At 36.9% G+C, this 25,899-nt stretch overlaps 4 protein-coding genes across 5 annotated transcripts; 1 reads left to right on the forward strand and 3 right to left on the reverse strand.

Moving 5' to 3' along the window:
- Positions 1–1,590: 1,590 nt before the first annotated feature.
- On the reverse strand, positions 1,591–2,112 carry LOC110914061. Its single transcript, XM_022158878.1, has one exon. The coding sequence runs from the start codon at positions 2,110–2,112 to the stop codon at positions 1,591–1,593; it is 522 nt and encodes a 173-aa protein (XP_022014570.1).
- A 569-nt stretch (positions 2,113–2,681) lies between these two features.
- On the forward strand, positions 2,682–4,954 carry LOC110912235 (prohibitin-3, mitochondrial). The gene is made up of 2 exons (XM_022156911.2): positions 2,682–3,287; positions 4,318–4,954. The coding sequence occupies exons 1-2, from the start codon at positions 2,803–2,805 to the stop codon at positions 4,673–4,675; spliced, it is 843 nt and encodes a 280-aa protein (XP_022012603.1). The 5' UTR covers positions 2,682–2,802; the 3' UTR covers positions 4,676–4,954.
- Positions 4,955–6,716: 1,762 nt separating this feature from the next.
- On the reverse strand, positions 6,717–9,367 carry LOC110912236 (glyceraldehyde-3-phosphate dehydrogenase, cytosolic). The gene is made up of 10 exons (XM_022156912.2): positions 9,189–9,367; positions 8,990–9,090; positions 8,795–8,910; positions 8,608–8,707; positions 8,058–8,204; positions 7,901–7,961; positions 7,727–7,824; positions 7,506–7,648; positions 7,213–7,386; positions 6,717–7,120 (listed from the first exon to the last, which is right to left on the reverse strand). The coding sequence occupies exons 1-10, from the start codon at positions 9,313–9,315 to the stop codon at positions 7,078–7,080; spliced, it is 1,110 nt and encodes a 369-aa protein (XP_022012604.1). The 5' UTR covers positions 9,316–9,367; the 3' UTR covers positions 6,717–7,077.
- Positions 9,368–17,555: 8,188 nt separating this feature from the next.
- On the reverse strand, positions 17,556–21,620 carry LOC110912237 (trihelix transcription factor GT-1). Of its 2 annotated transcripts, none has more exons than XM_022156915.2 (5): positions 20,843–21,620; positions 19,874–19,912; positions 18,720–18,824; positions 18,361–18,585; positions 17,556–17,996 (listed from the first exon to the last, which is right to left on the reverse strand). In XM_022156915.2, exons 1-5 carry the CDS (start codon positions 21,417–21,419, stop codon positions 17,782–17,784), a joined length of 1,161 nt encoding a protein of 386 aa, XP_022012607.1. In that variant the 5' UTR covers positions 21,420–21,620; the 3' UTR covers positions 17,556–17,781. The 2 variants fall into 2 exon arrangements, with proteins under 2 accessions (XP_022012607.1, XP_022012606.1); XM_022156914.2 differs by having other exon boundaries at positions 18,720–18,845; positions 20,843–21,619.
- Between the last annotated feature and the right edge of the window lie 4,279 nt (positions 21,621–25,899).

Raw genomic sequence — 25,899 nt, forward strand, 5'->3', positions numbered from 1 at the left:
TTTTTTACTATATATTTAAAACATCTATTAAATAAATTATTATTTTATATTATAATAATAAAAATGGTAAAGAATAGGTTAATCCGATATTTGAAAACCGGTTTTCTTCCATGCTTTGAAAACCGGTTTTCTTCCATGCTTTGAAAACACTTTTAATGTTATTAGACCCATGTAATAAACGGGTTTAAGGATAGAATATCTTCATAATAATTTTGATGCAAGTCTACACTGGCCGGATGTCCTAAATGGAGTTATATTTTTAGGCTTGCAAAACCATTGATAATTACCAAAGGTCAGTGTTCCAGTGACGTTTTCAAGAAATACTGAACAAAAGAATGGTTTATATAATGGAACTCAACTACAGGTCCTTTCACTGGGTGATCAGGTTATTGAGGCACTCATATTATCCGGAAGTAATACTGCCACTTGAACGTTTATCCTTAGATTTCGTTTAATACCGCCAAACAGAAGGATTCTGGTTAAATTAAAAAGAAGATAGTTTCCTCTCGCCATATGTTTTGCCATGAAGATAAATAAAAGTATATGATAATTTCTATGTAAAGTTGGTTTGTTTCTAAAAGAATCAGTTTTTACACATTACCAACTGTTGCGTCATCTATGGTAAAAAATTCACGTATGTAAATTTTTTAAGAGAATATAAAATTAAATACTTTATAAATTTATATCCTTAAACCCGTGTAGTACACTGGTCTAATAATCTAGTTACTCTAATAATAGATTAGTTACGAAAATATCACCAACCTTTTTTACTTTTTCATGTTAATTGTACGTTTTGTACGATAACTATATTTGTACGGGATGATATTTAGAGTATAACTTATGATGGATTAGGATCAAATACAAAGGATCCTAATTGTAAGAAGGGTACAAAAACTACTAAAAAAACTCACTACAAAAAAAAAAAAAAAAAAAAAAAAAAACTTAAACATCCACCACCACCTAAAAACCTAAACTCCCACCCACCCCCCAATTTTTTTTTTTTTTTTTTTTTTTTTTTTTTTGCCGAGGGGTTGGGGGTTTAGGTTTTTAGGTGGGGGTGGGTATTTAGTTTTTTTAGATTTTTATTTTTAGGTTTTTTGGGGTGGGGGGGGGGGGTTAGGTTTTTGGGTGGTGGTGAGGTGGGGTGAGGGTGGGTGCTTAGGTTTTGGATGGTGATGTAGTGGGTTTAATTATAAGTTATTGGACACTTATCACTCTATAAATACTTCTTACGGTTCTTACAAGCTTTGTAGAATAACTTGAACCGACTTATTAATAAACAACAAACCAAATCCACCTTCTAAGACTAGTGGGTATGGTGAGGTCCATCCCCACGAGGATGGGCCACCACCTAGGCGCCACATCACCGGCTCGTGGGGGATGGGCCTCCTTCACTTTTGAGGGGGGTGGAGGATGAGGCCCCACCTTAATATTTTATAATTTCCTAATTTTTTTATTAACTTAATAAATACAACATAACACAACATAATAAATTCATTTCATAAAATAAAAAAAATTACATTTCCTAAAAATAAAAATAAAAACATTTCGGAAAAAAAAAATTACATTTCCTAAAAATAAAAAATTACACTACTCGTCTTCGTCTTCGTCTTCGTCTCCGTCACCGTCCCCGATGTTAACATTGTTCCAAATATGTTCTACCAAATCCTGTTGAAGGTTTGCATGCGTGAAGTCGTTGGTTAGTGAGAACGAGTTTAAATCCTGTTGCGGCGGATCAACCGGGACAGTGTTCCCGTAAGATGCATTCTCATCATACTCACAAATCGCCCGACCTTCGTCTTCAATAATCTTGTTATGGAGCAAAATGCAAGCGTACATACAAAGGCGCAACCTTTTCGGTGTGAACGCACGTGCCGGTTGTGCAAAGACGACCCATTTTTTTTGTAAGACACCAAAAGCACGTTCGATGTCTTTTCTTGCAGCTTCTTGACGCTTGGCGAATTTTTTCCTTTTTTCGTCCTCGGGATATGGAATAGTCTTTACAATTGTAGAGCAAGACGGATATATCCCGTCAGCAAGATAATACCCATGTCTATACTCAACCCCCAGAAACTGTAAAACGTGTGTCCGGACCGGTTCCATTAACGACATCGGTAAAGATCGCCGATTGGTATAACACGTTGAGGTCGTTGAGTGAACCAGGGAGACCAAAGAAAGAATGCCATTTCCACAAATCTTGTGATGCCACGGCTTCAAGTATCACGGTTGGATAGCCGTGATCACCTCGCGTATATTGGCCGCGCCACGCAATCGGGCAGTTATGCCACGCCCAATGCATACAATCAATGCTACCAAGCATTCCCGGAAACCCGTGCCTTGCTTCATGAGCTTGGTACAACTGTTGAACATCATACGCGTTTGGTTTCCGCAAATATTTTTTGCTATACAGTTTCACCACATTATGGCAAAACCGATACAAACATTCCCGCGTAGTTCTTGCCGACATCTGTAAGTACTCGTCCAAAGCGTCGGCCACTGTCCCGTACGCCAGTTGGCGAATGGCCGCAATACACTTTTGTAACGTGGGTGCCGGTTGTGCCAAGCCGAGCCCCAGGGGGACGATGTGGGGGACCGGCGCCGGTCCTAACCGGGCCGCAGCCGGCCCCATACCTTCTAGTGTCCTTTTGGGCTCAAACGATCCAAAACAATTTATTAATAAACCCTTCACGGGCCGCATCACCTTTTACGGTTTAACCGTTAAATCCTTAACAACCTGAAAACAACAAACCAAATCCACCTTCTAAACCCTTCCTAATCTTCTCTCTCTCACTCTAACCACCAATGGGCAGCAACCAACAAGCAGTTACCTTCTTAACCAATCTCGCACGCGCCGCCGTAGGTCTAGGCGCGTCCGCCACTCTCCTGAACTCCTCCCTCTATACCGTCGACGGCGGCGAACGCGCCGTCCTCTTCGACCGCTTCCGCGGCGTAATCGACGCCACAGCCGGCGAAGGTACTCACTTCCTCATCCCATGGCTTCAAAAACCCTACATATTCGATATACGTACAAAACCGCACACTTTCTCATCAATTTCCGGCACAAAAGATCTACAAATGGTTAATCTAACCCTACGCGTGTTATCTCGCCCCGAAGTTAACAAATTACCGACCATTTTCAAAACCCTAGGGCTTGAGTATGACGAAAAGGTCCTTCCGTCGATTGGAAACGAGGTTTTGAAGGCGGTTGTGGCGCAATTCAACGCTGATCAGCTTCTTACAGAGCGCCCGTATGTCTCCGCATTGGTTCGTGACAGTTTGATTCGCAGGTATCAGTTGTTTTGTTTTGTTTTTTCGTGTTTCGGGATTTTTTACATCGGGTAGTTCGGGTTTTTTAGATCGGGTGGTTCGGATTTTTTACTAGAAAAAAGTAACGTGATAACCGACTGATTTAAAGTTCGGTTTTCAGGCTAAAAGTAAAACTGCTATTCAAAGGGGTTGTGGAGCAGTTTGTTTGTGAAATTGATGTTTTTTTCGGTAAAATTAAAATGTTTTTTTTTTCGTTTTTTCACAAAATGTTATCAAAATTAATCATGCCACTAAAAATATATCATCGAGCCAATGAGCTAGTGGTGGAGTGGTAAGGGAGAGACCTTGTGTTCCAAGTGACCCAAGTTCAATTCCTACCCCTAGCATTTAGTTTCTGCGGCACCTGGTGATGATGGGAGACTAGGCGAGTAGGCGGCGATCGCTAGTTCGATCCTTGAACTGAGCGGGTTTTAACTCACCGCACTGTCGTGCCTTCGGGCGAGTGTTCACGGGCTTCGGCCCTAGGTGAGGGTTTTCCCCGGTTCGGAAGGCGAGTGTATCCCGATGTGGTGAATTTCGCCAGTAGCCCATTTGGAGGATTCGTTGGCCGTTCAAAAAAAAAAAAATATATCATCGAGTTCCAAAACAAACTCTAATCCCAAGACTTAAAAAATCAAATAAATAAATAAATAATGGATTGATTAAAAAAATATATAAATCTTTCAAGAATAAAAGAATGGATGCTTAATTAATTTAATGAAAATATAAAAAAAAGTTTAACATGTTGGATAAAAAAGAAAGGAGGAAATACAAAATAAACAAGGAACACTATTATGGTAAATAGTATTCAAGGAACATATTTTGGTAAATAATTTTTCCACTAACACCAGTTTGGAAAAAAAAAACTCTAAAAAAATAGGGAATAAATGTTCTGGTTTTTTTTCTCGGGTTTTGGGTTTTTGCTAGGAAAAGTGACTCAAAAACTGACCGATTTAAAATTCGGGTTAGTCGGGTTTCGGGTTTTGGGTAAAAATGACAGGCTATTCGCAGGGCTAAGGATTTCAACATTTTGCTTGATGATGTGGCGATTACGCATTTATCGTACGGTGCGGAGTTTTCAAAGGCGGTGGAGCAGAAGCAGGTGGCGCAACAAGAGGCGGAAAGGTCGAGATTTGTGGTAGCAAAGGCGGAGGAGGAAAGGCGTGCGGCGGTTATTAGGGCGGAAGGGGAGAGTGAGAGTGCAAAGTTGATATCGGATGCGACAGCCGCGGCTGGGATGGGGTTGATTGAGCTTAGGAGGATTGAAGCCGCAAGAAAGGTTTCTTCAACCATGGCTAAGAGTGGGAATGTTGTTTATATTCCGGATAGTGGGAGTCGGATGCTCATTGGGGTTAATCCGTCTGGGTGAATTGGAAAATGTTATCGGTTTGGTTATTTATGCACATATGCGGTTAAGATTACTAGGCTATATGTTATGGTGGAGTGACAGGTTTAGTTAAAGTGAGTCATTTAGACGCTACCTAGGCATTAGGGGTTCGTGCTCGGACTCGCTCAATAAAGATATGTAATGGTCATCTTGTGATGATCATACATTAGCCGGCTAGGCATGAGGGGTTTTATAATCACACTCAATAAAGATATATGTAATGGTCAAGTTATAGTGATCATGCATTTATATTTAACATTTTTAGCCCATCTCATTAGTTACTTTGTAAACAATTAACATTATTTTAATTATTAATTGTTAAAATAACAAGTGTAAAAGATTAATTATAATTTAACTTTTTTTAGCATTACATAATTTAAAAAATAATAATTATAAAACGCATCAAACTAATCATCACTATCTTGGCGGATTCATGATCCCGCCTCGTCAAATGAGACACGTTGATCAACCCGCCTCGTCAAATGAGACACGTTGATGAAAGAAAGTTCATGTTCGCTCTCTTTTCCTTGTTTTTCTTAATCTTATCTTTTTTCTGTTAGAAGATTGTTAAACGTTGTCATCTTCTCAGATATATAATCCAAACTTTGTTTGTGTTCGGGATCAGAAGATCGTTAAACGTTGACATCTTCTCAGATATATTATCCAAACTTTGTTTGTGTTCGGGATCAGAAGATCGTTAAACGTTGACATCTTCTCAGATATATTATCCAAACTTTGTTTGTGTTCGGGATCGAATGTGGATGTTCCTCGTCACTTTGCTTTGCTCTTCTTTGGCAGGCGAATCGGTTCTCTTAAGACTTCTTGCTCGTCATTGTTGCTGTTGAGGTTAGGTTGACAACAGAAATCCAAAGTAGCGGGGCTACTATAGTCGTTCACCATTGATGTTTTTGTCCTCGTTGACGATGATTGAATCACTAATGGCACGTTGGCCCATAACGCCAAACCTTGGTCTTTATGGTATTCGGTGAACAATGTCATCAGAAGATCAACTGTGTTTGTACCGCTTCTTTGGTTGCTCAAATGCTTGTTGTAAATCTCGTTAAATTTTGTCACCTTTAGCCTAATGTCCCAAGAACAGAATCCGGTTCGGTGTGTTATGGGAGGTTAGTTTCAACCGGAGAGTGTGAAAGTTGAAAAAATCCATGTGAGGGTGGTAAACATTGGGATCGTTTGGATTGAACCAATTGTTCAGATTCATGGTGGTGAACCGATATTTGATTTTTATAAAAATACAAAGAAAGAAGATGGAGAAGTAGGAGAGTTTTTGGTAAAAATATTATCGATTTACCAACTATTTGTAGAGTTCCATATTTTTTTTTTTTTTGTTAAAAGTTATTAAACGGCCAAAGTTTTCTAGAAACTCACACCCTCAATGTTCGTATTCTTCTCTCACAAGCGTGAGAGCAACCCTGGTCACACCACTGACCAACGGCACGTGTCATGGTTGTGGGTCCGACGTGGCTGGCTACGCTCTCACATTCTTATGTTTGCAAATAAATGTCTGTTTTTGGTGAAACATAATTGCATATGTTTAAAGTGAAGTTATCATGGCTTGAACTGTTCATAATGTTAATGGGGTGATTCTTGGTAATCACTTTCAATGGATCCATGACAATTACACATAATCAAATGTAACCATAAGTATGACATGCACAAAAATTCCTGTTTTAACGAATAGGTCACATGACAACAACCTTAACATTGCTACAAGGTTCGCCCTTCAATGTTAAAATCTTAAAAGAGAGCGAAAATGAGCTTTTGCATATTTGTATTGGAGGGTGGGGAGAAGAGGTGGTCTTCTGTTGCTGGAATATGTTCTGCAGGTAGCCAATTATGGTTTTGATTTAAATGTTTATCATGTTATGCGAGTTTTGAGGCGGACCTAACCAGTAAACTGAACAACTAATTCGATAATTGGTCTGGTTTTAGAACATTTCTCATCACCATATAACGTCTTGCAAGGTTAATCACTCATAATCCTTTGGCAACTCTAGTGTTGGCAAATATCAAAACTCAAGAGACAACGCAAAATGGCATAAGGATGTTAAGTTGCATCAAACGGTAGAGGTCATCGCTTCTACATTCATAAACGCTCTCCCTCTCTCTTGAACACAACCATGTTTATTCGTCCGGTTCAGTTAATCTGGGTCAATAAAATACGAAAAAGTGGATTCTCAACAACAAAATCATTGGTTTACTTGATAAAATACGCAAAAAAATGGAATCTCATCAAACGTCACATGGCACAAAACGATGTAACATCAAACTCCCTCTCATTATTCCCAACATTAATAGATCCCGGCCTATACGTGGTAGGCAAAACTGTGCTCATGACAAGCTTGCTGACTCGTGCTATAACAGCTTTAAGACTTTGCCATGTGGCGAATCAAGTCGACCACACGGTTACTACAAGCAACACAAAGAACAGTCATGTCAGAACAAAACAAAGATCAATGAAGTGATATGAAGGTGTGATGATGGACAAGTAGAAAACATACCTGTAACCCCATTCGTTGTCATACCATGAAACAACCTTAACGAAGTTGTTGTTCAATGCAATGCCAGCTTTAGCATCGAAAATGCTTGACCTGCAGTCGCCTATAAAGTCTGTGGACACAACATCATCCTCGGTGAAACCTAGGATTCCCTTCATGCTTCCCTCCGCCTCAGCCCTGAACACAACAAAAACACGCAGTCAAGTGCATTGATCAAATCTTTATCATTCACACAACCACAAATATGCCATACAAATATTTTGTATCAATTTAATTATGGTTTAGTTTATCCGTACTTTATAGCAGCCTTGATATCGTCATATGAAGCAGGCTTCTCGAGCCTTGCAGTAAGATCAACCACCGAAACATCAACCGTAGGTACACGAAAGGCCATCCCCGTAAGTTTCCCGTTAAGTGCAGGCAAAACTTTTCCAACAGCCTTCAAATAAAACAATCAACTGAGTACACCCGCGTTAAATATCGTAATCCTCTATCACACAAGTTATAATCGTTATACCTTTGCAGCCCCGGTACTGCTGGGAATAATATTAAAAGAAGCAGCTCTTCCGCCCCTCCAGTCCTTCATTGACGGACCATCAACAGTCTTTTGAGTCGCTGAACGATACACAAGACTAGTTGATTAATGATCAACATACACGTTGAATAAAACCACATGAGGAGCATATGAAACCTGTTATGGAGTGAACCGTGGTCATGAGTCCCTCAACGATGCCGAATTTGTCATGAATAACCTGTGTATATAAGAAACAAGAAGTTTGAAGACCAATGTTATTCGGAACGAAAAGTTAATCATCTACTAGCGGCATATCACTGGTGGCAAAGGCGACCTTAGCTAGTGGAGCGAGACAGTTAGTAGTGCAGCTAGCATTAGATACGATTGTGATATCGGATTTGTACTCCTTCTCATTGACACCCATTACGAACATGGGAGCATTTGCACTTGGAGCAGAGATAACAACCTTCTTTGCACCTCCCTAATAAGAAAAAGAAGCAAAGTATTATTATAAACAATTCACTAAATAAAATGGTATAAAGTGGGGATGGCGCGGAATCTTGTCAGGTTGACGGGTTGAATTTATGAACCTTAACATGATCCATATATTTATTTGTGTCAAAGTCGTCAACCATAACCCGTACATACTTAAAATCGGTTGATGGGTTGTAAACGGATGATGGATTGTAATCAAGTTCTAAATGGGTTGATAGATTGACTTCATAAAAAATACAATCTTAAAAGGGTTGACGGGTCAAGTTGTTTACCTAAACGGGTTAAACAGGTCAACCAGAAGATGGCCCTTTTAATTAAATGGATTAAACAGGTCAACCAAAACACAACCCTTTTAATTAAATGGGTTAAACAGGTCAACCAAAACCGACCTTCAAGTGGGCTGCAGCTTTGTCTTTATCAGTGAAAACTCCGGTTGATTCAACAACATACTCGGCTCCAGCTTCACCCCATGGGATCTCCTCCGGGTTCCTAAACAACAATTCGAAAAAGATTAACCGCTTAAAATAATTCATCATCCGTTAACCTTTTGTGTAATGAAATGATAAAGAAGCATACCTCATGCCGAAAACAGTGACCGGCTTATCTCCAAACAAAAGAGTCTTGGAATCCTTAATTTTAATGTCATGCTTCTTCCATTGCCCATGAACACTATCATACTTAAACATGTAAGTCTGCACAAAACAAAAATTATCAGTTCATCGATCACACCACACCGAAACTCGATTAAATAACATCGAATCACACACGTACCATGTACTCGGTAGTAATGAAGGGATCATTAACAGCAACGAGCTCAATATCATCGCTCAAAAGCGCAACTCTGGCGACCAATCTGCCGATTCTTCCAAATCCTACCCAACACAAAAGAATAATGTAAGCAGTTATTTTACAATGAACAAAGAAAATATAGATATTAAGAAATAAAAGTGGTTGTGGATGACAAACTAACCATTGATTCCAATCTTGACCTTGCCCATGATCAGAGGATGTAATGGGTATAGAGAATTGAAGAAAAATGTGTATTGTAGATGAGTGAGAGTAGTGTGTGTGTACATATATACATGCAAATGTAGCATGAATGCCGGAGAAGAGGTGATGGTGATAGCAATGTGGCGGATCTGTAGTGGTTTGAGGTGGACCAACGACTTTAGCATTTTTTTTTAATAATGGATTTTAATAATTCAAGCTATTCTTTATTAGCTGGCAACCGTTCAATTTCAAAAATTCTCACCGTCTCATCTTTTCACATATTAGCCTTCAATGGATTCTAACTAACAGAACCTTAACGTCGGTAGTCTCTGGTTGCCAGAAAAACGTTGAGTTTTCCGGCCAAAAAGAGGTTTTCCGGAAAAAAAAAACGTATTTTCGGTGACTGGAGACCAATGGCGTTAGGGTTCTGTTAGTCAGGGTCCATTAGAGACCAATATGTTAATAGATGGGACCACCGGTAGGAATTTTTGAAGTTAGGACAGTTGCCGATCACCGAGCAATAGTTGGAATTATTAAAATCCATTATTTTTTTTTATCTTAAAGTTTTTGTTCATTACCAAAACCTTGTAAATTTGATTTAAATTTAATTTTTTATTTATAGATATCTCACCCTCTGGAATCAAACTCAAAACTTTAGTTATGCAAAAGCTTAAAAATTAAAAATAGTGAAGCAAATGTGGGGCTAGCCCGCTTGCTTCTCAATGGACAAGAGGAGTATCATTTTATCTAATAAATGGGGATTAAGGCTGATGTTATAAGGCAGCCCTTCCCCAATCATAGACAGGTATTTTAAAAAGGGTGATGTCAATTCTTTAAAAAATGATGTCATCTTTTTTCTAAAACACATACATGCACACATACATACATAAGTTGACCAATAAAACGTTTTTATATTTAAAATTAAAATTGTAATATTTTTATCTAATAAATGGGGATTAAAAGAATTAATGACTTCTTTTAAACTATAACCTAGATTATTTAAAACTCTGCAGCTTATTCATTGGGCCAACCTTCTCTTCCAATTAAACCCTGCAGCTTTTTTGCACGCCATTACACCATCCAACCACTCCTTCACGCCATTTAATCAGATGAAACTTCAAACCCTAAAGTTTTGAAATTCAAATCAAGCTTCTTTCTCTACTGTTACATAATCTGAAAAAGAATCAGTTGCAACATTACCAAACCCTTTCCTTTCAATCTTTCTTCATCAATCGGTATGTGTTATTCTTTGATTTGTGATGTTTTACATATATTTCACATACTTCAATGTTAGAATTAGGGTTCTTCAAATGGGGATTTCACGATTAGGGTTCTAACAAGTTTGATAAACAAATTCGGTGTTGTTGAGGATTGATTTTTTCAAATCATGTTCATTTAGATTTTGTAGTTGGGATTGATATTTTTACTATAACCTCTGGATTTTATACTGAGGATTGTGTTTGCTCTTTTAGTTGTTTTAAAGGTTTAACATGTTTTTTTATTCAAGATTGTGAAATATGTTATTTTACAGGATCCTGATTCTTGATATTGATTCAGCAAGAAGAAGATGGAACTGATGAATGACCCAGATCTACTTCTTAGGTCAGGTTAGTATCATCAAATAGGATAATTGTTGAAAATGTAATTACTTCTTATTAACTATAGCCGTGCATAATTAATATCCCTGCAGCTTATTAATTGGGCCAAACTTCTTCCCCAATTAAACCCTGGTTCCTTTGCACGCCATGTCTTCTCTGGAAATCCAAACGACTTATGCATAAATGCATCATATATCCTCTCTTCTTTAAATACTTCATCATCATCTTCAGACCCAAGAACTATTTCGTCTCTGATCTGAAGCCAACAATGTTTGATCTTTCTGTAGTTTCTCATATATACTAACAGCATCAAAAACCCTAAGTTGATGTAACTCTATCAGTACTGATTCTTTGATGTTTTAGGGTTTATGTCTATATATCTTTTATTTGTTGTTTGTTTGAATCAGTCTATTGATTCTACTACTTCGTGTGTTCTGTTTGCAGGTTGTTTGATCCTGAGAACTGTTTTAATTGCGATTTTTGTTTACTGAAAACCTAATTTGTTCATCGGAGGAAGTAAGTGACGTTTTTTCTGGTCTTTAGCTTGATTATTTGTTGTTATTATGTTAATAGGTTTCTATTAGACTTGATTTGGTGTATTTTGATTGATTGAGATCAGATGATGGAAGATATAGTTTTCATGAATTTTTAGGTGAATTTGAAACTGAACATATGAAGAAATGTTTGTTGTGATCCCCCGAATATGTCAGTTTTACATGTTTTTTGGATTTTGTGTTTGTGGTTGTTGCTTAAAGTGTCATTTTCTCTTATCTGCATTTAAACAACTTATCTGTTTATCGTGTGGATGAAGAATCGTGCTTTATTTGCTTATTTTGGGTGATATAAGTTGTTTTTAATAAGTACTTTGAGATTTACAACCGACTGAAGCCATAGTTCAAGATAACTTAGCCATAGTTGAAGCATCTCCTCAGGGTAAAGCATTGAATTTTCTTCATTCGATATTAAATAGTAATTACAAAATTGTGATTTTGAAAAATATTAAAAATTACACATTACAATAAACACTTCCTAGGATATCTATTTCTCTCGCCTTCTTCCATGCAATTTCATTTTTTGTTTTAATTTGCAGATCAGCTAGCATATCACAGGTCTTATGATCCTGTTTCAGCAGATGTATGATAAACTCTTCTGCTTTTTCTTTAAAGATTGATGGAGTAGAACAGACAACTTCATCCAGTAGTGCAATGCTACTCCAGGTTTGCTTATAATATTTATCACTCACCATAACAACTTTTTTGTTGAGTTCTTTATCTTTTCTCTGTTCTTCGAGTGACCATCTTGAAAATTCAATTTTAAGATCGGCAGTATCCGACCAGTGGTAGAAGGTTTTGCTTGCCATTTAGAAAGAGTATGAGTGTTTTTGGATGGTTTGTTTTAGGATGAACGGTTTTTTAAAAATGAAGTGTTGATGTTTTCAAGTAAACTAATGATGATCCTTTATAGTGTTTAAAATGTTTGATAGGGTAAATGATGAGTCGTCTCATAATAATGATAACCTTTTTTTGAAGGTTTAAATTTTGTTCTTTGGGTTTCTAGATATTTAATTTTACTTGCTTTCCCATGAAAACTCATTTTTCAAAGGTTTTGCTTTAAAATATTTTATATGGTAAATGAAGAGACGTCTCCTATATACACGTTTTTCCCTCTTAAATCATTAAATGTACAGGGTTTTAAATATAAATTTTTATTTAATGGTTGCATTTAAATCTGACCTTTGGGCTGTTACATATTCTATATAATACCAATTCAAATGTTGTTTCATCATACCCAGATTCATTCAGTTACATAGAAGACCAACTGTTATTGTTTTGCTTTAGTTCTTATAAATACATTAAAATGGAGTCATATACTTCTGCACAATCTGACGATTTCAAGCAACACTTTATTAAACAAATCGAAGAGCAAGTTTTTGCTGATAGGTCTACTCTTCAAGAGTTGAAGAGGTGTTTTAACGGACTGCAACTTGGTCTGCTGACAAGAGACCAGGTTTCGAGAGACTTGATGACGATGTCGAATACTTCCGTTCGTGACCTGTGTGTTGCGAGTAATATAGAGTGTGGAGATAGAGACCTGGAGTTCATGAGAAAGATCAATGACATACATCGAGAGATTCAGTGCTCCATGGAGTTGAAGTCAAAGTTTCTTGATTCTTGCTATTAGAGTTTAAGTGTCTGATTAGTTTTCTTTTCTATATGTAATTGTTACTTTTTTAATACTTTATATTTTAATCGTATTAATTTCTCTTATCACAATTTATTTTTACTTCTTTTTATGAGTTTGAAGATAAAGAGACAGTGTTCCATTGTCGATAAATTAGAAAATTTTTCATCTGATTTTTTTAAGGTTGTTGTTTGGTACCATTTTCTCTATATATATTACTGTTTCATGCCCTAATTATCCAAATCGATTAACATTTTCCTATGTTTCATCCAAATCTTTGCTGGCTTCACTGCTCTAATTCAGGTTTACAGATCATTCATGAAGATTTGTTCATTTATGTTTGATTTAACATTGTAGTTTATGTTTTAGACTTTTAGATTTAAGGTCAACTTCCTTCATTTCAATCAAATTGTTTAATCTTGATTTATTTTTCTCCTTTAACAGTTTTAGAAGCCCAACAGTTTCAAGAAACCTGGGTAACTTTTTTCTCAATTTGGATTAACTTAACATTGTTTGGTAGTTGTATATATTCTAGGGCTAAAGTCGAAACCTCCATTAGTGGCAGGAGCACTCAATATGGTAGTCTTATAGACTCAAGTTTTTTTGGTTTTGTTTTCAATGCTGAAATTTTGTTTTGTTATAGGTTCTTCAAACACATACCGACTTGCTCTCAGCTAAGTCACTATTCTTCTTCATATAATTTGACCTAATTTTCACATCTGATGTTCCATAGTTCCAATATGTCTTCTGGTTGTCCAAAATGTGTATGTTTATAATTCAACTTCACCATTCATCCCCTTGTGTTTATATCTTCACTTATCCCCTTGTGTTTATATCTTCACTTGAATGTTTTGATTAGTGATTATGTTTCTTCTGATTAGTTCTTCACATACTATTCTTCATTAAACAAACAATGAAAATGGTTGTTTAAGTATATCATAATTTAAAGGTGACTTTAGACATGTTATCAGTTATGTTGGTGTGTGATTGATAAGTGTGCAAAACAAAAGAATGATAGAAGAAGATATGTATTAGATTTTATGATACGTGTGCAAAACAAAAGAATGATAGAAGAAGATATGTATTAGTTATGAAATTAGGCTTCAGTTTTAATTATGTTTTAGGACCATTTATCCCACACTTATCTTTGGTTTTATGATGAATTATTACTCATAATAATATTTTTTATTGTAATTTTTAACTTTGTTATATATATATATATAGGGTAAGGATAGTGTAAAAAGGGCCTAAAGTGTGAGAAGTGTAAGAAGTGTATTATAACACTATATATAATACTATATAACACCATATAAACACCGTATAACAATATGTAACACCATATAATACCATATAACACTATGTAACACTATATATCATTATATAACAAATATAACACTATACATCTATCATAAACATGCTATCAGACAACATATAGTGTTATATTTTTTATATAATGATATATAGTGTTACATAGTGTTATATGGTATTATATGGTGTTACATATTGTTATACGGTGTTTATATGGTGTTATATAGTATTATATATAGTGTTATAATACACTTCTCACACTTCTTACACTTTGAGCACTTTTTACAGGATCCTCTACCTATATATATATATATATATATATATATATATATTCTTTACAGTGATAAATCACTACAATCTCATTAGAACCTTAAAAAATGCAGCTTCTTTAGGATAATCTCATGTTGTGGACTTCAGAAATTCATACATGCAGGTCGGATTTTGAAATGTTTTTATCCAGTTCATCTTTTTACCTCATATTTCAGCTACATTATTGTTTGAATTATTGGTGTAATTTAGGGGTAGTGGCCTCTACAAATGGATCAACAATAGCAAAGATAGGCTCCACTGTAAATGGACAGGGGATATTTGTCTAATATGGTAGAATTCAAAAGATCATGGTTTTAAGGTAACTATGTAAGTTGTTTCTTGAATAATAGATGCCTTGGATATATGAAACATTATATTAATTTGTTACGTTTTATGTTTTGTAGTTTAGTCTGCCAATTTGGTTGAATCATCTTTGCCATTCATACGGAGTGACCGAGAAGATGTTAAGGTCTACAGATCAGGATAGTTACTCTCAATTCTCGATTGTTGTTCACTCAGAAAGATAAGGTACTTTTACCATCCGTGAAGATGTTCTTGGTATGTTTGTTGCTTCAAGCTGTCTCGATCTCATTGGAGTTGGATAGGTGGCTTTGGGAGGTATGAAAAACAAAATTGTTAAATTTTGGCAAAATGTGCTTGAAAGATGATAACCTAATAGTTGAGGTTCTCATTCTACAACTTCGATAAATTCAGGGGTGTTTTTCAAATAATGCTTCCTAGATGTTTGAAGACCTACAAATGTCCAAAGAAGCAGCACTGTGGACATTTGTCATGATTTGTCGGTCTTCAAAGTTCTAGGAACCATTATTTGAGAACACCCCTGCATTTATCGGAGCTGTAGAATGAGATTCTCCACTGTTGTGTTATCATCTTTCAAACTCATTTTCCCTAAATTTATCGCTTTTTTTTTCATGCAGGGATATAATATGTTTTTTAGTATTTGAGTTGGCCGATGATCCATGTTCAAGGGTGCCTTATGTTTCAGACTATACGAAGATTGCCTCTTGGTTACCATAAGGTTAAATTTTAAATTAATATGGTCTCATTCGTTAATAAGCTTATAATTATACTTAAGAAAGTATGAACAACCAATATCTAATCATCAATGCACCTAATGACAACAAACGATAAACAAAGCAAGAAGATATGTTGCGAGGATACATCTGTTATCAATCTCAGGTATTGATTTTCCGTTGCTAATTTCGTGTCAATATAAATCTGATTCTTATGAGTAAAGTTATTCTAGAAATGCTATGTTTTCCGTTTACATCTCAGGTAACGGTTTTCCTTAATTGATCTCGACACTTAGGTTGTTATGTATGTTTTTTGCTGGGTTTTGAAACTTACGGCATAGTAATATAGAGTGTGGAGATAGAGACCTGGAGTTCATGACAAAGATTAGTGACATACATCGAGAGGTTCAGTGCTCGATGGAGTTGAAGTTAAAGTTTCTTGATTCTTGCTATACAGATCATCCATGAACATTTGTTCATTTATGTTTGATTTAACATTGTACTCTATGTTTTAGACTTTTAGATTTAAGTTCAGATTATTTTTTTGTTGCAAAATTTTGAAAATTCCGAGGGCTGATTAATGATTATCTAGATATCAATGTTTATTTGTTTGTATGTTTTATTGTATGCAAGACTTTAAGCTATGGACTAAAATTTTGTTTAAAGCATTATGTACTTTTCAAGTTTTGTTGGTTTATTATAGTGTTTTCGTTTCATTCATTAGTATTTGTTGGTTTAATATTAAATATATATTTTTTATTCATATTTTTTGGCATGTAATAAATGAATCGCAATCGCAATGAATTAATGAATAAAACGTAAAGCACTATGGAATTATGATTGTTTTCATTGAAAGATTGATATCATGACTTAACGTTATCTCATCGCTATCGCATCGCAACTCGAATCGCAATTATCAGTATTTTTCTATATGTGTATGTTATTATGTGTTACTTGTGCATGGTTATTTATGTTAAAGGTGTTATTCGAAAACGCAATCGCAACTCTATCGCAGCGCAATCTCATCACGGACTTGAAAACCAAGCTATCCTTTTATGATATGTGTTAGTTATGTTATTTGTGTAACTATTATTTAAAACAATCACATCGCTTATTCGCCACTCGCTTAAACGCAAAGCAATACTTAACGCACGAAACAAATGTCGGAAACTAACTCGTGCGCGCCATCCGATCGAACGACCGTTCGATCGAATGGTCATCCGACCAGATGACCATCCGATCGGATGGCCATCCGATCGAAGGGCCATCTGATCCGTTTCCTTTGCACTGCCTTTCTCACCCTCACACTATAAATACTCAGCAGTCACATCACTGTTCACGTGATGTGATAGCTCCCTCCGACCAAGTGCATTCTCAGGCTATTTTCTCTCGATTCCTCGCGATTCTTGTAAGTTTTCATCTCAAATCTTGTACTTTCACAATTCTCATTAGCATACACTGTTTAATTATTATTTATTTCATTATCGATTAATATCTATCCTTGTACTGTTGTTAGCAAATGTAAAATGTTCATCATATGACATTTCGTATTTTCTATCAATTAATGAATGATTTTTAAAACATTATATACTTACGATTGATTTGATGAAAAATTTGATCTAATGGACTAAAACAAACCCGTGTGTTACACGGGTCATAAGCTAGTTTTAGAATAACTGGCATAAATTAAGGGTAACATTTGCCGTTAAAAAAAAAGCAAATGTGTAAAAATTAGCAAGAAACGAGTCAATAACTCCTAAAAAATTACAATAATAGTTTTTATATGACTTGGTTTTTATTTTAAGTTGTTAGTTTTGTTCTTAATTTTAATTAAGTTTAAAATATTACTTATTTCAGTTAGTTACTTTGACCAAATTAATATTTGGGTTATATTAAAACAAATTTGATAGTCCGTATGTCTGGATAACAGGCTTTCCAGTTTACAAAACAACTTAGAATTCAACAAGTTGTTTAATTCAGATCCTCATTTTGTACAACACCGAGCAAACATCTCAAGAGCTAAACCATATATAACATTTATAGAGGTTAATAATAAATAACCTATTGCAAAACAAATATAACATATAATGATCAGAGAAGTAAAGCTCATCTTGCTCCCTTGATGCACCGCAACAAACGAATTCTAGTCTCCGAGGAGTCTCATCCCTTGGTAAACCGCACCATGCCGTAAATCATCCACATTCGTAAAACTTCTATACCCGTTTATCTCTCTTAAGCCCAATAACCTACGTTGAGTCAAAAACTCGTGTAAATCCTCCTCAGTATAGAACGTCTTGTCTTCAGTACGGACAGGCGTGCGTTCAGATTCATCATAATGGCATATTTTTATAGACACTCCTGCATATAGAAAAGGATGTCAGTCAGTCATGTCAGGTTGGCGGGTTGAATTGTTCAACCAGAACACGACCTATAGATGATTTATTTGTGTCAGAAACATCACCCCTACCCAGACACAATGTAACCACCTGTATGCGGCCCATTTATCTAAACGTGTCAAATGAGTTATCAGGTTGGTGGGTTGTAATAAATGGGTCATAAGCGGGTTGGCGGGTCAACCTGTTTAACTAAATGAGTTAAAAATAAGTTAACTTGATTATTTTCGTGCCGTGCTTCTAGTTGTGTCGGAAATTGTCATCCCTAACAAAAAACCATGCCTGATGGAACGGGAAAATGACACGATGCAAAAATTATGACCATGTACCTTCGTCTAGGTGGAGATTATAACTCCCGACAGGCATGCTCTTGTCAAGAGCGCGTATAATACCATCTTCATCTTCCAACCAAAACGCGCGTTTAGATCTTATGCCAAAACCGGATTTTATGGCATCTTTTATCGCTTTTGCGGATCCATCAATACCAATCCTTCTAGTATATTCTCCCCACTTTACCGTTATAATCCTCCCATAAGAAGACTGGCCTTCAGCACCTGCAAATACATACAATACAGACATTTTTTACACTGGAAGTTTAATTTGACACAGTTATAATAAAATATAACCTGATTTGACATGAATGGGTCATAGATAGATAGATAGATAGATGGATAATAAAGGTTCATACCATTTCCAGGGGTTTCTCGCCAATTCCAAGGCGGGACTCCATTTGCTTCAGCTGCAGTGATGGCAAGAGGATCACCATCATCATCCAAAGGTCGTTCAAGATTCACTGTTGTTGATCGGCCGTTAGCTGAACAGCAAATAGTACAATTTATAGAAACCATGACATAAGGAACAAGTATGGAACAACATCACATGTTATGATGTGAAACCACCAACTGCCAAAACAGAGGCAAATTATACGCACATACGTGAGATACATGGCCACAAAATATCATACCTTATATCTTTTATGGTTTTCTTTTCCACGTTATATCTACAAACTGATGATAATAAAGTCAAAGCTTGCAGCTATACGGTTCAGTGACTCTATGATAAGTGTTTATACTGTACTTGATTCTCACCACAAGTGATAGCAGATGATCAAAATGCATATGCTCACTACTCTTGTATACAACATAAATATGCATAGAGCCATAGACTCAAAGTGCCCAGTGCTAAAACATAATCCTATACATTTATATACCCGTAGCACGTACACCCACATTATTTTACTTCAGAGATCGCATTTGTAACCGTAGCACAGAATAGTTTGAAATAATTTTATTTCACTTTCTATTTGCAGACATACAGACTATTAGGCACTAGAATGCTGCATAAAGGTGGGCTTTATTAGTCAGAATTAACACTTTGCAACATTAGTTTTAACATGAAATCAGTCCCCTGATGTATTTGATATATTCAATATGTTGAGATTGTTAAAAACTTGCAATATAACTTAAGCGATCAAATATCACGTGTGCTATAACTATACTTTACTTTCAAATAAGCACGCCTATGATCCAAGTATCTATTGAAAAGGATCCGAAACCACCTTCAGCCGTTTAGTAGCTGATAGTTTCACTATAATGAATTACACAACTTCATGAGCCTAACAATTCTCATATTTTGATTTCCTCCAACATATCAAGAAAAACAGAGAGAGAGAGAGAGAGAGATATGTATGCCTAGAATGACCTCATTTCATAAAGGTGAGCTGATAGATATTAGCTTAAGCCAACAAACAAACAAACAAACAAACAAACAAACAGACAGACATAAACAATAATTCCAACTTCATAATCAGAAGTTGAATTAAATTAACGGACAGCAACATACCTTCCATGGGTCCAAACGGAATACTCCCATCCTCTAGCCCTGTAAGCAATCAAGCAATTTCAGTCGTTGGTTTAAAAAAAGCGTGAAGCGCACAAAAGCGACAAGGTCTAAAACCGAGGCGCAAAGGACAAAGCGCTAAAGCGGTGAGCTTTTCGTACGCAAGGCGCAAAGTGATTATATAATTTATTTTATATATCCCATAGGTTTTTAGCATCCCCTAACTATGATTTAGCTATAATTAAGCTTTATGTATATTTTAAAATGAAAAAAAAAAACATAAATGTACAGCACAAAAAACCTGTTGTACAACACTCAGCTGCACATAAACAAGCCAAGTACAAAAGGCGCGCGCCTCATCTGTGCCTCAGGTCAATTTTTAGCCTAAAAAGCGCGCCTCACCTGCGTCTTTTGTACACTGTGCGCCTTATGTCACACAAGACGCAAAGGTTTGTACCTTAGGTCGCCTCGCGCACCTTAGGAGCGCTTTTTTAAACCAAGTTTCAGTCGCTCACTCTAACCACTAACACGGTCCTAGGACTTCAAGTACGCAACCTTGATTTCAAAAACATGCCTATATTTCAGCCTTGGTTTAAAAAGGCGCAAGGCGGTCAGGAAAGAAAGCGCATTTACGGGGTCAAAATTGGACAGCCAAAGAAACAAAGAACTTATAAAAGGTTTACTTAATAAAAAGGTTGATACGTTATTAACTTATGAGAGAGACGCAGCTACTGGTTGTAAATAAAGCTTATTTGGTCGTACAAACACCAATGCTCACGCCTCGGCTTTTGAGACCTAACCGCCCCGCCCTTTTTCAAACCGAAATTTCAACAAGGCATCAAAATTCAAATTAAAGGTGTTTAGAGTTAGACTATCATATATTAGTATTTCAACATTCTATAGTCATCTAATCATAACCTCTTGCAAAATTCTACAAACCCTAACTAACCAGAACCAGAATTAACAATTAACCTTTATCCGAAAACTGAATAAACGAATCGATCTTTGAAGACGTGGTCGGGGAACTCGAACCACCCTTAAAACTACTCCCATTCTTGCCCCTATCCCTAATCAAGTCCTCCAAATCCTTATAATACAACATCTTATTATTCCCTTTCCCATTCTTATGCTTCACTTTCTTAAACTCCTTCAACAAATTCCTCCATTTATCGGTACACATAGTCGGCGAGCGATCGAAGCCTTTCGCTCTCATCTTGGCGGAGATCTGCTCCCACAGATGCTTATTTGACTTGGAAGTGTTGAACATTCTATCCACCTCTCGCCGGAGCCCGATCAGGATCCGCGTCTCTTCCTGTATCCATGTCTCTGCTCGCTTTTTCGGTGCCCTAAGTTCGTGATCGTCACCGCTACTCGTATTGTTATTGTTGTTGTTGTTGTCAGACATAATCACTAGTTGTTGGTGCTGGTGGTTGTGGTGGTGGTGGTGTTGTGATGGTTGTTCGGTTTCGATTAACATGCTCCGGTCACCGGCGGTGGTGTCTTTGTAGAAATTGATGGATGAACGGGGTTTATCGGAGGAGAGATACATTTACGGAAGTGGTTTGCAAGAGAGAGAGCTGTAACCCTAATTATGAAATTGTTGAGGTGGGAGGAGTGAAGCGGGGATGCGGCGGCGCCGCCGTGGAGAGAAAGAGATCTGACTGCATATGCGGCGGTAGATGATTGATTTTACGTCTCCGTTGCGACAAATGTGGTGATCAAAAAGGAGAATACTTTGCTTTGCTTGATTATAGTACGAAATCTGTTTTTAACATTTTTTTTGGTAAGTTTTTAAGGATTATAAATAGACTTTTAGTTTACTTTACTTTTTCTTAATAGTTAATCATGCCAAATATTAAATAAAAATAATTAGAGTCGTGTCAGTCATAGCTCTATAGAGTCTAGTTAACGTTATTAAATAGAGCCATGTGAGTTCGATTTCCGGACTTCTTTAACTTACTAGAGTCGATCTTTTCACTTGTCAGTTAGTAGTTTAGTTGAGTTTTAGAGAGTATAGGGTATTACTTAGTGTCTAGATTAAGTTAATTTAGTTAGTTTTAATTAAACAACCTTTAGCATATTAGGAAGCAAATCAAATCTTAGATAGATATCACTTTGTCTCCAGATTCCCTTCATATAAGTATAATATATGAAACATTTTTTGTCTAAACGCTATGATAAGTTGAGGTTTTTATCGTGAGGTGCGATGAAAACAGCACAGACCCGGGGGTATTAGCAATATATATATATATAGGCTAATGCTAGATAAAAAACCCTAAAAATTAAAAAAAAAACCTAGTAAACCCAACCTCCCGACATTTTTTTTTTTTGAAAAAAATAACACATGTAATATACATGTTTTTAAGAGTTTTGGGCAAAAAAAAAAAAGAAACAAAAAAGCGCCGAAGGATTATTTAAAAAAAAAAAAACAAATTTCAGTAACTTTTGTGACTAACATGTGTTAGACAAAAAATGCTGAAACTTGTTTATTTTTTTAAAAAACATTCCTTCGACGCTTTTTTGTTTTTTTTTTTTGCCCAAAACTTTTAAAAACATGTATATTACATGTGTTATTTTTTTCAAAAAAAAAATGTCGGGAGGTTGGGTTTTCTAGGGTGTTTTAAAATTTTTAGGGTTTTCTATATAGCCCAACCCTATATATATATATATATATATATATGTAGTATATATTATTAGAATATTTATATCATCAGTGCTATAATGATTAAGGGTACACACCAAAGTTGAATATTTGTCTGGGGATTCGTCGGGGACATTCTCGGAACAATCCTCAGTAGAACCTTCAGAGGAGTCGTCAGATGAACCATCGGCCGATTCGCTAGAGGAATCGTCGGAAGAGTTGATGATGATTGCTTGATGAGCCAGTTTGACAGGATTCTTGGAGAAAAATCCGTCTAAGACTCGTTTGTTGTTGATCTTTGTGGCTAAGCGGTAGGTCTCTTCGATGGTCGCAGGTCTTGCAGCTTCGACAAAATCACCCACACACTCAGGCAAGCCGCGAATGTACTTCGGAATGGCTTTTTCTGAAGTGTTGACTTGGCTTGGGCAGATTATGCTAAGCTGTTTGAACCTTGCAGTGTAGCCAGCATTGTCACCTTCGATTTGCTTGATTTCCCAAAATTCATTTTCTAGTTTCTGGACTTCGTGAGGAGGACAGTATTCTTCCTTCATGAGTTCCTTCAGCTCGTCCCAAGAAAGGGCATAAGCGGCAGAGATCCCATGTTTGTTGCGTTCAGCGGTCCACCAGTCGAGTGCTCGTGATTGAAATACTCCGGTAGCGCAAGTAGTACGGAAACTATCGGGACACCCACTTTGACGAAGGGTAACTTCGATAGAATCGAACCATTGGAGTAGTTGAGAAACACCTCCTTCACCCGTGAACTCCATCGGATCACAGGCTTTGAAGTGTTTGTAGAGAAAAGCAGATTGCGGCGCTTCCGTCTTAGAGTCCTTCGAAGCTCGAGAGTTGCTGAGAGAGTGCACTTGAGCGATAATTTGAGGAATGAGCTTGACCACTTCCTTGGTCACAAGCGAGGCAATCCTCTTATCGGCGCTTCGTTTGGCCCTTCTCCTAGCCATTCGTCTCGAGGTAGAGTTGTCGGAAGGCATCTATATAGAGAGATATTCGAAGTGAGATTCGATCATAATGATTTTGAGTTTTGCGATGCGATTGGGCGCGATCAAAACTTGTAACATATAACATATTAGATTTCGCATAGGAGCCACATAGGAGACACGAGATTCCTAGATTCTCACACAATGACTCATTTGTTATTATGTATATATACATATATGTAATTTGTACTTATACACATGCAGGTTGATTTAGAATACGCGAGGACGCGTTGAAGTGAGAGAGAGCGAAGATGAGAGATTACACATTAGTTTCGTTGCAAACATTCGGCTTTCGTTTTAGATTGCGATGACTGTGCGAGTTGTATGTTTTTTAAAACAGAGAGCGAAAATCGATAAATCCGGAAATCGTTTTAGGCATAACAATTTAAATCGTACGTAGATGTTTATAAGTAAAACCAGCGAACCTTAGGCTAGAAAATTCGACAGAATGCCCTGGGTGTTTAGGCGTTGACTACCCAAGGTAACCCAACTATACCCAACAAGTTCGTGCACGCGCGTTGACCTAGAAGACGTATGCTTCCACTAGGATGCAGCTCATGGCATTCATCCTCCTAGTCATTGATGCGTGTTTAGTGTAATATAATTTAGATATATAATTAAGCCCTTTTTACACCTTTAGCCAAGTTTTAAATTTATAAAACACGATATTCACTAACACTAAACACACATATGGGCAAGTGCACCCATCGTGGACGTAGTATAGTGTTGGTAAGATACCGAGGTCGTCCAAGGACACAAGAGCTTTTAATACCGGTTTATCCTCAACGTCTAATCAAATCAAAAAGTGGGAAAGATGTTTTTAAACTAAGAAAATAAAAACTAACTAAATGCTGAAAAATAAAATAAAATAAAAACAGATAGACAAGATGAATCACTTGGATCCGACTCGTGTATTAGTATAACCTTTGATTATTTTTGCACTTTTGCACTTGTTTAAGAGATTATCTTAGTTATTGTAGTAGGCCCCTCTTTTGAAGGCGACGTTACCCTCAACCCAGTAGGTTTGAGTCAGCAAAGATACAATCCTAAAGGGTCGGATTATTGGAAGATAATGAATTAAGTTATTAATGCAAATTATGGTAGGCCCCGCTTTTGGCGGTGACGTTACCCTCGGCTAAGTAGTCTGAGTCAGCAGGGATACAGTCCTAAATAGCCGGGTTATAGTATTAATAGTAGTTAACTTATGAGGGGTCAAAGAGTTTGGATCCCCGCCATCCAATACCTATGGGCATTGAAGGAGATCCTACTAAATTTGACCCAGGTCCCAAGCAGGACCTCTAAACGCTGAACAAGGGCAAGACCCTTACCAAACCGTTCCCTTAACCCCCGACCAGGTAGCCAACATACCTCCATATAGACCGTGGAGATATGAATGGTGAAAATCTTTTATTTTATATAGACAGTAAAATAATGCCAAGACACCACGGACAAACGATAAGGAAAGATCACCTTCAACATAAGCAACTAGTTATTAAAGTCATTAATACAAAACCAAATAAAAAGTGCTAAAGATTAAAAATAAAAAGTATTATACGAAACACTTGTCTTCACCAAGTGATGTAAGAGACTTAGGCAAACATGGCCTTGATTGTCAAGAACTCTTACGATCAATCTTGGATCCCGAGACGACTCACACACTCTACGATGGACAATGGATGATGGTGGTGGATGATGGTGTTATGGTGGTGGTGGGTGGTGGATGAAGTGTGAGAGAGGTGGTGTGCCAAGGGATGAGATGGAATGAAACCAAGCACCCCTATTTATAGGCTGAACAGAAGGCTGGGCACGGCCCCGTGTCCGCTGGACACGCCCCCGTGCCCGTCTGACAGTCTCTCTCCTCATTAATTGTAATTCGCAATTACAATTAATGCGCCTCCTGTACTTTCACCACGCCCCCGTGCTCACTGTACACGGCCCCGTGGTGGGCAATGGAAGCTTCTACAAGTTTGTCTTTTATGCTGCTTCTTGGGCACGGCCCCGTGCTGGCTGAGCACGGGGCGTATTCAGGCTTCTGTTTTCTCTTCTTTGCTTTGGAGGATGCCGTTGAGGGTCCGGGCAGTCTACTTTTATTCCTTTTCTTGTATTTATGCTAGAATTAGTTGTCTTTTTGCTTCTTTTGTGAATTTGAGCTCATTTCATCCTGAAAATACAAAAGGAAGACAAAAACACTCTTTTTCCAACATTAGTACTTAAAAAGGGTTAGTTTTATGCCTTAATTGATGTGATTTATATGTTGCATTTACACACATCAAATACCCCCACACTTGAACTTTTGCTTGTCCTCAAGCAAAACTCTTTAAAATGTGGCTTACACTCCCAAATGGAATAGGTAGAAGAGAAAGTTTTTGGTTTGTCATAGAGTGTCGGGAATC

Source organism: Helianthus annuus, chromosome 15, assembly GCF_002127325.2.
Source record: "Helianthus annuus cultivar XRQ/B chromosome 15, HanXRQr2.0-SUNRISE, whole genome shotgun sequence".
NCBI classification, from domain to species: domain Eukaryota; kingdom Viridiplantae; phylum Streptophyta; class Magnoliopsida; order Asterales; family Asteraceae; genus Helianthus; species Helianthus annuus.

Coding starts and splice junctions, on each gene's coding strand:
- LOC110912236 (XM_022156912.2), bottom strand. CDS start 9,315: ATGCTACATTTGCATGTATATATGTACACACACACTACTCTCACTCAT. Junction 8,708..8,794: donor GTCACTGTTTTCGGCATGAG/GTATGCTTCTTT, acceptor ATTGTTGTTTAG/GAACCCGGAGGAGATCCCAT. Junction 7,121..7,212: donor GACAACGAATGGGGTTACAG/GTATGTTTTCTA, acceptor TGTTGCTTGTAG/TAACCGTGTGGTCGACTTGA.
- LOC110912235 (XM_022156911.2), top strand. CDS start 2,803: ATGGGCAGCAACCAACAAGCAGTTACCTTCTTAACCAATCTCGCACGC. Junction 3,288..4,317: donor CGTGACAGTTTGATTCGCAG/GTATCAGTTGTT, acceptor GGCTATTCGCAG/GGCTAAGGATTTCAACATTT.
- LOC110914061 (XM_022158878.1), bottom strand. CDS start 2,112: ATGTCGTTAATGGAACCGGTCCGGACACACGTTTTACAGTTTCTGGGG.
- LOC110912237 (XM_022156914.2), bottom strand. CDS start 21,419: ATGTATCTCTCCTCCGATAAACCCCGTTCATCCATCAATTTCTACAAA. Junction 18,586..18,719: donor GCGAGAAACCCCTGGAAATG/GTATGAACCTTT, acceptor ATGTATTTGCAG/GTGCTGAAGGCCAGTCTTCT. Junction 17,997..18,360: donor TAATCTCCACCTAGACGAAG/GTACATGGTCAT, acceptor TTCTATATGCAG/GAGTGTCTATAAAAATATGC.